This window comes from Cucurbita maxima, unplaced genomic scaffold, assembly GCF_002738345.1.
Source record: "Cucurbita maxima cultivar Rimu unplaced genomic scaffold, Cmax_1.0 Cma_Scf00026, whole genome shotgun sequence".
NCBI lineage: Eukaryota > Viridiplantae > Streptophyta > Magnoliopsida > Cucurbitales > Cucurbitaceae > Cucurbita > Cucurbita maxima.
The window spans coordinates 532683-548347 of NW_019272042.1; the positions used below are offsets into that span (position 1 = coordinate 532683).

The 15665-nt window shown below is 33.8% G+C and overlaps 1 protein-coding gene across 3 annotated transcripts; it reads right to left on the minus strand.

Moving 5' to 3' along the window:
- Positions 1-6666: 6666 nt before the first annotated feature.
- On the minus strand, positions 6667-15006 carry LOC111498979 (non-lysosomal glucosylceramidase-like). 3 transcript variants are annotated; one of them, XM_023150392.1, is made up of 18 exons: positions 14284-15006; positions 14038-14148; positions 13875-13931; positions 13642-13718; positions 13444-13543; positions 13181-13254; positions 12865-12965; positions 12513-12616; positions 11920-11973; positions 11785-11840; positions 11661-11699; positions 11088-11229; positions 10765-10949; positions 10271-10338; positions 10047-10119; positions 9468-9529; positions 8076-9372; positions 6667-7198 (listed from the first exon to the last, which is right to left on the minus strand). In XM_023150392.1, the coding sequence occupies exons 1-18, from the start codon at positions 14362-14364 to the stop codon at positions 6937-6939; spliced, it is 2943 nt and encodes a 980-aa protein (XP_023006160.1). In that variant the 5' UTR covers positions 14365-15006; the 3' UTR covers positions 6667-6936. The 3 variants fall into 3 exon arrangements, with proteins under 3 accessions (XP_023006160.1, XP_023006161.1, XP_023006162.1); XM_023150393.1 differs by lacking the exon at positions 14284-15006 and having other exon boundaries at positions 6902-7198; positions 13875-13921; positions 14038-14124; XM_023150394.1 differs by lacking the exon at positions 14284-15006 and having other exon boundaries at positions 6902-7198; positions 13485-13543; positions 14038-14072.
- Positions 15007-15665: the final 659 nt, after the last annotated feature.

Consider the following 15665-nt stretch of genomic DNA (forward strand, 5'->3'; position numbering starts at 1 on the left):
AATTTCTTTATTTTGACTTGTGACGTAATTGATACTTTTCTTTCCAACTTTATCCCCACCCTTTTTATTATTTACTTGATTATAATAATTACTTGCAAGTTACAACTCATTTGCAAAAGGGAAAAGTTGTAAAAATTATGGTTATTATTTTATAACTATTTTTTTAATATTAATAAATTGAATCATTTTTAAAATAATATTGACGGGATAGACAATAAATAAGAGTATCTATACTTTTGTAGTGATTAAAGTTGGGACAAGTATTAAAATATGATTATTTATATTAACGTTGAGAGCTCGTCAAAAGCTGCTTTTATAAAGCCTTCCTCCCTCCTTGAATTTAAAGGATTAAAATAAACTAAAAAGAAATATCATGTTTGTATGACACGAGATATATGGACTTTTTACTTTTACAAGCCTGATATTGTGAGTAACTCTGGACCTAAGTAAAAAAATTAGCTACATGAAGTTCGGGGGTTAGAATTTTCTCATTGGTCGAAATAATTATTAGTTCAAACTGTATGGAGAAATATTGTAAAAGCCCAAGCCCACTGTTAACGGATATTGTCCTCTTTGAACTTTCTCAAGTGAGTTTCTCCTCAATGTTTTAAAATGCATCTTTTAGAAAGAAGTTTTCACACAATTCACAATCCACCCACTTTGGGGTCCCAACGTTCTTGTTGGCACACTGCCCTGTGCCTAACTCTTATACCATTTGCAACAGCCAAACCCCACAGCTAGTTGATATTGTCATCGGTTGGAGGGGATACGAAACATTTTTTATAAGAGTGGAAACCTCCTCTCTCTAACATTTGCGTTTTAAAATCATAAGGTTGATAGCTATACGTAATAAGTCAAAACAGAGAATATTTACTAGGAGTGGATTTGAATTTTTACCAATATTCTATTAAGTCACTTTTTATTAAAATTAGGTATAAATTAACAAAATGGTTTAATTTTTAGTATTTTCATTTCCATAATTAATTTTGTTTACAAAAAGAAGGGATCAAACGCGTCGATAATCACGCCTAAATATATTAATTTTTGGAAGCGTAGAAAACAAAACAGCGGCATTAAATGCAGACGTGGACCAATGATAATAGTTCCCGCTCTTTTTGAAGGATTCCTTTGTCTTCAGCAGGCTTACCACGCGCTTTCCAAAGGTCTCTCATATTAAGTGCGTGAACCTCACGCAACCCCATTACACGACAAGCCGTAAACTTTGACTTCCGACCTAAATTCTTGACCGTTGGGCTGGCCCGAGGTTGAATACTTGAATCGGACCGCCAATTCTTTTTTTTTTTTTAATAATTAATTTAGTCATTGCTTTTTAAGTTGGAACTTAAAAGTAAAATATTTAAGAATGATAAATAGTTGTTTTTTAATAATATTATTAATTAAATTCTAAATAATTTTTATTCTAATAGGAGTTTTAACAAAACAAAATAAAGTAAAAACAATGTAACAATTTACCATTTAGTCTCTATATTATTCTTTTTTTTATAAACCCTAAATCTTAATCTTAAATTATAAATTTGAAATATTTTTAATATTTAAACATTCATAAAAAAAATAGTTGATTTAAAAATTATAAAATTGTTTTCTAGACTTATTAGATATAACAAAATAAAATAAAACAATGTAACAATTTATAATTTAGTTATCATATTATTAAATTTTAAATAATATATTTTTTATTTGTACTATTGATAATATCAAAAATTAATATTTAATTTAATTAGACGAATGAAATAAATGGAGGGTGAGATTCACGCGCAAGGAAGGCGAGTGAACATGGAATGAAAGGAAAACAGAGGGAATCCGAGGCGCCAACGTCTGTAAAAAGTGGCGTTAAATCGGCGCCACCGCACGTGAGTAATCACGTGCATTTATTTAATCTTTCACCAATCCCAAATATTTACCAAACGTCAGCATAAATTATTCCTTTCTTTTAATATCTCATTTTTCAAACCTAAGGGAAAAAGAAAGGGTTAAATTATACCAAATTTGTCAAACGTCAGCATATATACAATATTTTATATAATTTATATTCAAAGATTTTTAAAAGTTCCGTTCGTAATTTTTAAAAATAAATAAAAAAGATAATAACATAGGAGAATTATCTCGTTGAAATGTTTTTGTAACACTCAAGGTAGGAGAATACTAGGATTTTAAATTCAAATATGATGAATGATTATCTAGAGGAATCTTACAATACTATCTCTATTGGTACGAGAACTTTTAAGGAAACAAAAAGTAAAACCACGAGACCTTATGCTCAAAGTGGACAATATTATATCATTGTGGAGGCTCGTGATTTTTAACATTGTATGAGAGTCATACTTCTAACTTAGTCATGTCAATAGAATACTCAAGTATCTAACAACTATAAGTTGTGAGTCTCGAAGGTGCAAACAAAAAGAGTATTTTGTTCGAGGGCTCTCAAGAAAGAGTTGAGTCTCGATTAAGGGAAGGCTGTTCAAGGGCTCCAGAGAAAGAGACCTTAAGAGAGGCGGCTTTATGGTATATTATGGAGAGTCGTAGTTCCGCAAATGTTACATAAGGGCCATGAGACTGGGCCGTGAATTGGGCCAATTCAGGAATAGTTTTTATTTTTTTTATTTTTTTTAATATTTTAGGAATTACATTTTCTCGTGGGCGTGACATGTTAAAAAAAATTAATTTCTTTTAAAATTTTAGGAAAAATTTGAAATAAAAAAAAATAATTTTTAATAAGCTCCATATAAAATCATCACATTTATCATAACCTTAAAAAAAAAAAAAACAGCAAATCCCCACACAAAAGGCTCATAAAATTTGTACTTCACAAAACTAAGTTTAATATTATATAAACATTAATCAAAGGAATTATATATATAGAAATATTTCATAATAATAATAATTAATCATCTATTAATATGACCCTCTTTCATTTTTATTTCAATCTTACTTGTTGGATGTGGGATTTGGGCCACTAGGAACTTCATGCATAGATGCTTCAAACTGAGGTCTAGAGAAGGCTTGTTCTGCCATGGCCTTAGACGAAGGAGGACGGGATGGATTACTAGTTGAAGCCATGGAGCTCGGCCCAGTTGAGAATCGATAAGGAACGACGAGGAGGAGAAGAACGAGGAGGAAGAGGAAGAAGCAAGCTTGAGACTTGGTTGAAGTAGTTAAGGATGTCGAGAAATAATGATCTTCAAATTTTGCCATGAAAAGGGAGCGAAAAGACGATGAAAACAATGGCGACAATGATGATCGGCAACGACGACACCCCCTGGAAGCCGAGCGAGAGGTCAATATCCATGAAACGGTTCGAGGAAGAAGAAGGAGAGAAATAAGAGTTGGAGGTGATTGTGAGGGTAAGATGTGGTTTATAAGCAGGGAAGCGACTGTTTATGAGAACAGTGAGAGTGTTAATGGCATTGGGAAGATGGAATTATTGGCCACTTTGTTTTGTCTTCTGTCCATGAAAGGGTACCATTGCCAAAGAGACATATACTAGTCGAGAGACCTTTACCATTTTCGTTACCGGTTAAAATTTAGATCAAGATTTAGAAGTTGAAATCAATAGCGTCGTTCCGACATTTTCTTGTCTCCAAAATTCAACACGAGACCCTTTTAGAATGTTTTGTCATTACTTAAAATAGGAATATTAAAAAAAATCGATTCAACCTAACTCAACTCAACCCTAGGTTGAGTTATAAACTTATAAGGGTTGTGGTTCAACACGAGCTCTTTTAAAATGGTTTGTCATTACCTACCTACACGAGGTATTAAAAAATTCGATCAACCCAACCTAACCTATATGGTTTAGGTTGAGTTGTAAATTTATTAGAGTTTATTGGAATGAATTGAATTTGAATTTATTTTAATTTTAAAATATACATTTATATATTATTATTTTCTTTATTTTATAAGTATTTTTTAATTATTTATCCTCCCTCCATTTATAAAAATATTTTTTTAAATTTTAATGAGATGTTTGAAATAAATAAATAAATGTTTTACGAACTCAAATTTACTTTTATTAAAAATAAAATTTAAATAAATGACCGGAATAACCTCAAACCTAGTTTAATCATAACTTTGGTTGGGTTGAATTCATTATTAATAGTTGTTACTCAAACAATTAAGTTGGGTCTAAAAAGTATATAATTCGACTCAATCAAAAAATTTAAGAATATTAAGACAATTTTGACCAACAATAATATTTATTAAATAAATATATAAAATTTAAAATTTAAAAATAAAGAAAATGAAATAAATAAAATAAATAAAATAAATGCAGTACGAAGAGAGAGATTTGCTTTAAGGAGCAGACATAAAAAAAAGGAAACAGTTTTAATCTGAATCAGCTGCTTTTTATAATGTTTTTTCTTTTTTTCAAACAATTGTTTAATAGATTCTTCTTTCCCCACATGATCTGGTTTTTTTTGTCAGTCTATTTGTCAGTATTAATTTAATTAATTATTTTATTTATCAATCTCATTTTTTTAAATAATTTTCTATATGTATTAAACATAATTTATAAGGGAGGAAAAAAAAGTCAAGGGTAGAAAAAACTATATTAACAACCAAAAAGTTTTATCATTATTGAAATATCATTATATTTACTGTTTGTTTTCTCTCCCACATCTCCCAATGAAATTATTGTACTTTCTTTTACTTTATTTATTTATTTATTTAGGGTTTAATTTTTATGTTCTATATCATTTTTTTGGTTTTATGATCTATTTTTATGTTTATATTTCTGTTTTATTTTAATAATTTTTTGTAAACAATTTTTTTAAAATTTAGGATCTCCGAGCCTACATATTCTTCTGCCCGACACTTGATGAGTATACCTTTGTTTAAAATGTTCGAAGCCACATATGATAGGTGACTAAATAACGAGTTATTATAGTTTATCAATAGTTACTAGATATACTTGTTAAATGAACACGACTCTTCACAATTGTATGATATTGTCTCTTCGTATTACTGGAGATAATATTCTTTGACTATAAACCCAAGATCATTCCCGATGTGAGACTTCACAATTACAACTTTAAAAAGTGTCGGAATTTTTTTAATATAATTTATTCTAAAAATTAATAAAAGGGTAAGTAGGGTTTTTTATATTTCATTTTATTTTTATTTTTTTGAATTAAAGTAAGAAACAAAGCAAGCTCCAAGCATCAATCAAATCCTCAATCAGTGCCTTTTGGTTTCTGAAGAGGTCGTGAAAATGGAGGAGCTTTGTCTCTCAGATCCTATCCATGGAGTCCCCACCTCCCCTCTTACAAAATCTCTTCCTTTCCTTACCTATAATTGTCTTTTCATTCAAAATTTAGACACTATTATCGAATCAAATCATAGCAACTAAATCGAAACTATAATTATTTATATATATATATATATATAATGAAATATGAAACGATGAATTAAAGCGGCTTGTACGGACATTTAAAGTTGAAATGGATTTAGCGTAACATAATAAAAAACCAATAATTAAGATTTGATTGCGAAAGGAGACGTAGAAAACCAAGGTAGAAATATCAAATATGATATCTTTGATAGAGATATAAAGGTTCTTTCCTCAAGTCCATTTGGAGAAGGATGAGAGAGATAAGATATAAAGGCATGCTTTTTGACAAAATTGCACCATATACTTACCCTCAATAATTATAGATGGCGTATAACTGGAATTCTGAATAGGTACTTGGTGACCTTAATGTTTTCCTACGACACGACAATGTTACCTACTTGTCTTCAAGTAGGTCTACGAGTGAAGACTACTCCCATGAATCAAGAGTCATTTCAACATAATTTGTCTATATTCACATGCTTTCTAGAAAAATTTCTAAAAGATTCCCGAACATAAATTGCTTCAAGCTAAACACATTTAGTTTTTTTTAAGGTCTTTTAAGCTAAGAAATCTTCCAATATAACTAAAAATTAATAATTAACAATAATAATAAAAAGTAAAAACAAACACCAATTGGATCATCCCAAGTGGTTAAAGGGGCTGAATTTTATTTTCTTGAAGAAATAAAAAGATTGAAAATGATGATATGAGCAAAGAAAAATGTGATGAAAGGAAAGGATATATAGTAAACAAAAATGGGAACATAAACCGATTAAAGAAAAATGTACGATAAAAGATGCAGAAGGATGTGCAGAAATGTATTCTTTTTCATTCATGTTTTTCTCCCTTTTCAAATCTTCAAGAACCATTTTCAACTTCTCTTTACCGCTATCTACTTTCTTTATTCATACTAATTTAAATTTTCAATTTCATACGACAACTCCATAAAGAAAGATAATCATGTGTTATGTTTATCTATAATTTTCAATAAGAATGAAATAAATGTAACGACGTGTCCAGAATTCAAAATTCAGATTCGATACATGTGTACCCGACATTTTCCTACCTCCCACGCGACATAGCCTTTACTTTTTATAAATATTTCAAAATTGTACTAAGAGTACAAATCATTCCGAGACAAAAATTTAAACCTAAAACAATGTGTTGATCTAAATTTTCATAATAGGTTACCAGTCAATTTTCGTATGAAATTCTAAAAGATTTCTATCTTAAGAGTAGTTTTGAGACCTTTCAGGTAATACTCCAAGTATAAAATTGTATCAAGAAGTTCTTGAAACAACGGGACCAATAACCTAGTAGGGATATTAAGAAAAACCTATTATTATGATGACACAAGATTTGTATATAAACATTTTAAGAAGCGTGCGAGAGAATAAGCTTATCTAGGCTCTGACCCACCCCCATGTGTTATCTCCACCATTACTTACCGAACTCTAAGAACATGCTTTCTCCAAACCTACCCTCAGTATTTTACTCTAATAACTGTAAGAGAGATTGAGGCAGCACATGACATCATCGCTTTGAAAAGACATAAGGTCTAAATTAAAAAAAAAAAAAAAAAAGCATTAGAATGCACAATTTAAAGCAGAATCGCCAAAACACTTAGCTTTTGTAGCCATTCTTCTGACACCGGTTTCATGGTGAAAAAACTTCGTGTTGGACGCCGAGACGTGGATTCTGTCCATTACGTTGATTTTCGGGGCCTCGAGTATTGACTTAGGCAGTGATAATGCCCAGTGCATTCCCCAGATAGACAGTGGTCTCATATATACGAGGGATCTGAAGTTCCCATCCATGGACCATGCCTCCGGAGTCTGGAACCAGTACCTGTAAGAGGTAGAGAAGGAAATCAGATCAAATGATGTGAATTTGGTAGACAAATAATGGAGAGATATCATATTAGGATAAGAAATTGTTATTAGGAACCACGAATCTTTGCAATGATATGATATTGTCCACTTTGAGCATAAGCCTTGCGGCTTTGTTTTTGGTTTTCCTAAAAGACCTCATACGAATAAAGATGTATTCCTTACTTATAAATCTATGATTAACCTCTTAATTAGTCGACGTGGGACTCCTCTCCCAACAATCCTCAACAATCCTCAACAATCCTCCCCTCGAACAAAATACACCATAGAGTCTCTTTTGAGGCCTATGGAATCCTCGAACAACCTCCCATTAATCGAGGCTTGACTCATTCTCTGGAGCTCTTGAACAAAGTACACTTTTTTGTTCGACACTTGAGTCACTTTTGCCTACACCTTCGAGACTCACAACTTCTTTGTTCGACATTTGAGGAATCTATTGACATGCCTAAGTTAAGTACATAACTCTAATACCATGTTAGGAACCACGAATCTCCACAATGGTATGATATTGTCTACTTTGAGCATAAGCTCTCATGACTTTATTTTTTGTTTTCCCAAAAAACCTCGTACCAATGAAGATGTATTCCTTACTTATAAACCCATGATCAACCCCTTAATTAGCCGACGTGAGACTCCTCTCCCAACAATCCTCAGTAGCCATGTGGCAGCTTGCAAAGTAGATATAAAATCCTTTAGAATTTACGAAGAAGATTGTTCCAATGAAGTAGAAACAGGGCGGCACAAATAGTAAGAGCAATGTGAAATGCAACCGACTTGGATAAAGGGGAGAGGAAATTGATAAAAGTAGCAAATGATTAGGGTAAGTTTTTACATACCCAAATCCCTCTTCTGACCACCCAGCAAGGAAAATACCCTCGGCAGTTTTAAATGCTTCCTCCTCCATACCGGCAAGGATCATTGTTGCTGCAACAGCATAGGTAACACCAGTCCATATTTCACGAGATTGCATGCAGGTCTCATCCACCTTTCCATTAGGATGCATCCCATTTACAGCGCCCATCCTACCTCCTCTAATTTTCATCACGTTGAAGTCGTAGATTTTTTTAAGAGCACTTTTGATTTTGAAGTCGTCAAACAGAGGTGGCAAACCAGAGGATGCAGTATACCATTGCCCTGCTAGTTGATCAGCTTGTATTGAATTACTATTACTACTTGAACCACTGTCATAGTTAAAATAAGAACCATTCCACAGTTTAGCTTCCAGAACTGGTTTGGCTTTTAGAAATTTACTCTTGCAAGTTTCAGCAAAATCCCGGTCGCCCAGCTCATGAGCCATTGCTGATGCAGCTTGTAAAGCAGCAACCCACAAACAGCCACAGTATGCACTAATACCATGAACAGTCCAAGTATCATAGGTCTGGTCTGGAAATCCATCGTTCTCAATAACACCATCACCATCTCTATCAAATTGTTCCAGGTATTCTATTGCAGCACGAACAGAGGGCCAAACATCAACTCCAAACGACATGTCCCGGGTAGCAGCAAAATCTCTATAAACCTGAAGCACGAACTTTGAGTTCAAATCCTTCCACCTGCTCGTATCGTGGATATTATAAGCGTTCATTTCATTCCAAGGATCATGTGTCCCAAGGTCATGTGGAACAGCACCCCTGACTTTACGAATTCCGTATGTACCATCAGCAAGAAACTTCACATTTCTTCCGTCCTCTGATAAGACTGCTTTGGCAAAGTCCCGTTGGATATTGAGTTCAATCTTGGGAAATAGCTCGAGAAGGGCAAAGGATGCATAAAAATGCACATCATATGTGCACCACATTACGTATTCTACTCCTTCCAAGTAAAGGAACCTACCGACATCTTCCTCAGTATTTCCCAGATCCAATACTTTGTATGTTTGATAAGAGCGGTCAGTATAGCCCCTTTTCAATGGAACCATTAACTCCTCTTCACTTACATGGGAGCTAGAAGTAGAATTTTCATCATCATCAAATTCAACGCCAGCAAAATCATTAAGCGTAGTGGTGGTCATAGTCCTGAAGACTTCTTCTCCCCTGCCGCTAACTTTAGTTTCTGTAGATTTTATGGCATCATTTTTTATTCTAGCTAGTTCATCTTGATCATTTGGCCTCTTTTTATCCACTAAGCAAGAATCTGTAGGTACCATAGAAATAACAGTTGTTATATAGTAAACGTAAGAAAGATAAATAGTTGTATTCAAAACCCACAAAGTTAATGTAGCTGAGTACCAATCCAGATTGTGCCACCAGCGACCAGAAAGTAAAGCTCGTTAAACAAAGTGAACTTATACCTGCAAAAAATAGATGTTGCACACAAGGCATAGGAGTGAATCACATCAAAAATGTGTTTCATGCCCTTAGAACACTAGGGGAAATACTAGACATACAGCATTAGTGAAAATAACAGAATTCTAAAAGAATTCATGGTTCCTAAAATGGTTTCTCCTTTTATCTCGTGCAATTAATACCACACTTGATTAATTTTGGGCCACAAGGCTACTCCAGCATGAATGACCAATCAACACCATAAAATATTATTTTCAATGATCCAGACAAGTCAACTCAAAATCAATAGCAATCATAAGCCTTCAAAACAGACATTTTTTAGTAAATAACAAGCTTCATCTGTTCCAAGAATGACCTTACATCATTCCTCACATGTCTAACATGATTGAGTTCTTGAGGTTCTAAAAGCATGAATTTGAGAGGAAGCTCGTGGTGAAGGAATTCCTCCCTCAAGGAACCAGACATGAAGAAACAAACTCCACAAAAGATTCATGCAATTAACAATGTTGGAACAAATATTACCATTCAGGTAGCCTTTCATCCATGAGGATAGGCCTCTGCCATTTCTCAATCTCCTCTTCCCATCTTTTATAATCTGTTGATGATTAGAGGACATTAGAAATAAACTTTTTAGGTCATCCTGTTTAATTCATTGAATTTCAAGAGAATAACAGTGTACAGGTCACAAACAGAACATTGTTCTAAAGTTTGTCAAATTGAGAACAATACAAGTCAGAGATGCTAACTTGTAAGCGCATCATGGGCCAAAGTCTGAGCAGCCTTTTCAGAAGTACCATAAAACTTTGTGTACCTCCTGAAACACACACAGCAAGATGAAACTTTATATTGTTCAACACTGACCGAACATATTTCCATGACACTTTTTTTTTCCTCATGATAACATGTATATTTTATTCATTTATAAGAATAAATTATTGTCCCCAGACTATATACGTGAGTATATATACGAGGTATAAAGGTGATAAAAAGAGTTCCATGGAATCAGCAAACAAAATATGCAAGATATAATTGCTGGTGATTCTTAACCAAAACAAAGATTCTATTTAATAATCAACTAAACGCTTATATCTGAAAAGAAAGAATGAAGGTAAATACATATCTTCCTAATATAAGTATATATTTTTAGATCATATATCTTCCTCATGAATACGAACTTTAGTTTCTTTATAGTTCACTCATCTCAACGAATGCTTGGTTTATGATAAAAAAGTACAAGCACCTATGATATGAGAATCCCTTTAAGAACTTCACTTTTGGAGATGACCATGAAAGAGTAAATGTGATGGTGCATTTTCCATGAGGTTCCACACATGCAGAGGCTGCAACTGCAGCACAAAGTGTCTCTCCAGGTGAGGAAGGCATGCTAGGTCCCGAACTGAAGTTGTCACGATCAAATTGCCCATCCTTTCAACAATAGAAGGTGTTCAATTATATTATATTTATAATGAAGGACCATGAGAACACAATAAAAAGTTTGGAACAAAACTGAGCGCTACTTTTGCTCATTACCACACAAGATTGTGGACAGAATAAGTTTCTCACCTGCACCATTTTATCCCACATGTCCTTTGCTGTGATGCAACTTCCTTCAGAGAGTCCAAAGGATGGCAGAACTGTCACACTAACATTTTGCGTCTCACATGCAGCTATGGAAAAGGTAACTGGAGAATTCCCCTTTGCAGACCTGAAACAATTGCATATACCTTCACTTTACAGGCCTATTATACTTTATACCAACAAGCATACAGACGGAACAGAAAGCAGCAACTAAGTTAAACGTTATAAGAAATTGGACAACTAGCACTCATACCACAATTCATCAGAACACAATCTTGTCAGTTTCTAACACTATAGATGATAGTACAAAGCGAAGTTGTCTCAAGTCAACAATAATAGCTTTCCACAATTTTTATGAACAAAACTCAATGCCCCATATGCCAATTTGATTTATATCAATCAACTTCTATTAAAAAAACTTAATTCAAATGTAGTACACCACACCAACTCTCATTTTTCTTCCCCACCCCCTTCTGCATGTGTTCGAATACATGGGATCAATGAATCAAGATACTTGCAAACCAACCGCAAAATAGAGTATAGGGTTTCGTGACTTGCTTGTGATGTAGATTCACTCCAAATACTCCATCTTCGCCTCTACAAAAAGAAATGTATTCACATTAAGCAGGATGAAAGAAAGAAAGAAAGAAAGGGATTAAATATTCGTTGACTTTGTACTCACATAAATGGCTCATTCACATGATCGCCAGATAAATGTGAGACTCCTCCTATTGAATTCTGCATATATAAGATAATTGTCGATCATCCATGGAAGCATAGGAAATAGCATTACTTTAGTGACAGAAAAAAACCTTACCGCCCAAGTAAAAAGAAGACTCACTCTCGCCCTTTCCCGTCCAGTATTTACCAACTAAAGGAATAAACACATGAATGAATATTAAGGAGAAGGAACTACCAGGTAAATTTAATTGTCAAAAAAATTAACCACCATAATTTAGAAGTAAAGCCTAATAACGTAATGCAGCAGTGCAAAACAAAGTAACATAGAAACTACAATAATATAGAGAGAAACCTCATTTCTTACTTCTAAAATCAAAGTACTAGACAGAAGAAATTGTTCAATAACTGTTTCATGCTATATAGAACTACAAACAAAAAATTTCCAAATGTGAGTAATAAACAAGATTATAGTAATCAAGTCAATATCAGTTGTCTTTAGTATGTGCCTCATACGAATGCAGCATTTATAAGTGGGATCACGGTAATATCAATTCCAAAGGCCAGTTTGCACAAACAACACTCAAATGCAACACTTAATGTTGAGCTTTCTTTCTCATACAAAAGGTTCTTAGCAATCTTGGTGCTCAACGAATAAAAGTAATTTTCATCTATGACTAGAAGCATAACTTCTTGAAAGAACAGCATGAGATTAGTAATAAGAGAACATACTGTGTATACAAAAACAGCAGTGGGAAGACTGCTATCTCGATAATTATGTGGTATAAATGGTGATATTTGCCTACACAAAACTTTAAGTTCTGGATCTGGCTCACCTGAAAAACAATGTGCCATTAACAGAGATAAATTTGAAAGGGCAGAGAAGCATAGCTAAGCGGAAAAAAAAAAAGTTAAGAAACGCTTTTGGTTCCTGAACTATTATAAGATTTTTGACGTTAGAGACTAAATTTTTATAAAATTCAAGGTACATCATTAAAAACTTTAAGAACTAAATTGTTACTTCAATGAAAATTTAAGGACCAAAAATGTTTTTTAACAATATATATATATAATAGAATGATACCGTCATATACAGTCCATGCCCTAGGGAACAAAGCGTGATATGTTGAATGTTGACCATCAAGATTCCATCCCCACGATGATATCCCCGGGTCTCCAACCTTCCTACAATGGGGAATAATGTTCAGAATCTAACGCAACTTTGGACAAAAATTTGGTCAGAACTAGAAACGAGTGTTTCAATGATTTCCTAACACAAATCCGAAATGATAATACTAATCAAAAGAGAACACAAGGCTTGTCCACTTGTGTTATCAAAGCCAAGCATTTTACACAAGTGGATTTTCAAAAAATGAGCCTTCATAAGCTGATAGCCTCACCCTAAGCCTTCGTGTTGCCCTGGAGCCAAGACGGACGCATATTTCTTACTTCCTCCATCTCTAGAGATAAATATCTGCATAAACATGAGAACGTATTAACCACACTGAAAATAATTACACGTTTTAACCAGAAATACAATGAAGGAAAAACTATATACAGGAATATTCCCATTCTTGGATTTATTTTCATATGTTTTCTTAAATACAACTTCATGCATCTTTAACAATTATCCTAGAATATAGTTGAAAGGGCAGGGCTTTACAGAAAATTGATTGGCCATGACAGGAGAAGCTTCACATGTACCAGGAATAATTTGCCATTGCCTGAACTCGCCTCTAAAACCTCTGGATATACTGCCACTTCTGTATAACAATTTAAAAAATTACCCAGAGATTAAGATTGTATTATGAACATTGAACAAAGAACTATCACGTATCATGCCTAAAGATCCAAAACATACCCCATTCCTCCAAGCGGAACCCCATGAGATGCCGACGGTTTGCAATCTTCTCTGGTGAATGGATCAATAGGTGCTTTCTGCACAAACCAAATTTTGTTCTTGGTTCCAAAGTCTTACACTAATCCCCAACGGGCAGGGGAATTAAAAATATATGTTCACAATTACTATAAAATTTTAAGGTTAGTCATCCAGAAATGTCGAAAGAAGCTGTTTCTTAAGATATAAGAAATTACCCTTCCTTGAGATGCCTCTTCCCTTACGTAGGACCACAAGCGAATACCTAGTCGAACCTATAGAGTAAGATTGCATATCACACAGACCATAAAAGAAGATATTGACGAGACATGATATCTCTCGCCAAGCGAAAAAACAAAATGTCGAGTGTACATCACTTACCATTTTAATTGCTTCGGAAAACGTGATACTAAATTCTTTAAGTATATTCGCATGGCTATTCAATTTTCTTCTCCAGGCTTGTTCGGGTGGTAAAGCACTGTCAGAATCCAACTGCAAGAGAAGAAGAACAGATATGAAAACATTGAGAAATCATCTATGAGTTCTACCAAATTTTCGCGATGATGTCAAGGAAATGATGCAGAGAAGGAACATTTTCACAATATCAAAGAAAACCAATAAGCTTACCAGATGCAAAGTCGACTTGCTGATATACTCTTCCAGTGGCCACGAGTTCTTTCTACAGTGAAACAAATTTCCACTAATCATGTTGAAAAATGCAAATCAATTGTTGATGATGAGCGGTGAAACAGCCAAAAACAAATACAGGTTGAAATACAAAACGCCGAAGCTAGCGTAAACGCAATCCTCCTGAAATCGAATCGTTCTTCCAAGCCAATTGAAGCCACAGAGCTACCTTCAGCTCCAATCAAGGGCAAGATAAACGACGAGTACCAGCTACCAAGCTCCACACCTCCAAATCCTAAACCAAAATATCCAAGGACTATGTCCGATCCAGTACAAACACAAACAAGAAACAACACGCCGTTCAACCAACCGAAATGAATTCCAGTCCACTTTACCAACTAAGTAGGGCCGAACCAATCAGGAGTTGCATCAAATTAAGCTTTCAAAAAAGAAAATCCAAAAAACTAAAAAAAAAAATAAGAATACAGAAGGCTTCGATTGATTGGCCAGAGAGCTTGATACAAGGGAGCAGCGTGGCACGACGCCGGCGAGCAACCTGTCAATTGGCTTACATCACCGGATGCATGATCGCGAAGTGGTTAACAATCCGGTTGCGAATTGGAATATGAATGGAGTAGCTCTTTTTGATTCTCCTACTCTCAAATACTTTGCCGCGCTTGCTTCTCCTGGTTTCATTCATTCATTTATTTATTGGAGAAGACGACGGAAAAAAAAAAAAAATAATAATAAAAAAATAAAATAAAAAATAAAACAGGAAAATTATAAGTCGGCATCGGCCAGTTGTTTTCTTGGTTTTTATTCTCGTATTTGTTCGCTTTATTTATTTATTTATTTATTTAAATTGAAACAAAATTAATATACTTTTAAATCAGCAGCCAACTAAGTATAATTGAGATTATAATGATTCTAAATTTCAAATTAAATGGTAAAGTTGGATTGGATGGTAAGATCACACCTGGATTAGAGAGTGAAACAAATCATTTCTTTATAAAGGTACACAAACCCTTTGAGAGAAAGCAAAAAAAAAAAAAAGACAATATCTACTAGCATTCGGGTTGTTACCCATTAATTTAATTTTTTTTTTGTTTTTTTTTATTTTTTTATGTCTCTGTGAGTCTTTGTGTCATCGTCACTGTAGATTTAGTGGAAATATTCACCGCCACTTTTTTATAGTCAGTTTATTATGTATGATAGGTCGTTAAACTTGTGATTGCCTTCGTCATTAGTATCTGGATGTCTGTGATGCATGTATTTGTAATGGTAGAGATGAATCTCGATACTATTTATACCAAGGTTATTCTCATCGAAATTGGCTAAATTTATCATTTTAGTGCAGACAATCACCGTGCAACAGGTAAAGT

What these genes read in the sequence shown, in the direction of transcription:
- LOC111498979 (XM_023150392.1), bottom strand. Translation starts at nt 14,364, where the DNA reads ATGATTAGTGGAAATTTGTTTCACTGTAGAAAGAACTCGTGGCCACTG. An exon ending in GGCATGGACTGTATATGACG is followed by an intron (nt 12,617 to 12,864) that starts GTATCATTCTAT and finishes ATTGTTTTTCAG; the next exon opens with GTGAGCCAGATCCAGAACTT. An exon ending in GTCTTCTTTTTACTTGGGCG is followed by an intron (nt 11,841 to 11,919) that starts GTAAGGTTTTTT and finishes TTATATATGCAG; the next exon opens with AATTCAATAGGAGGAGTCTC.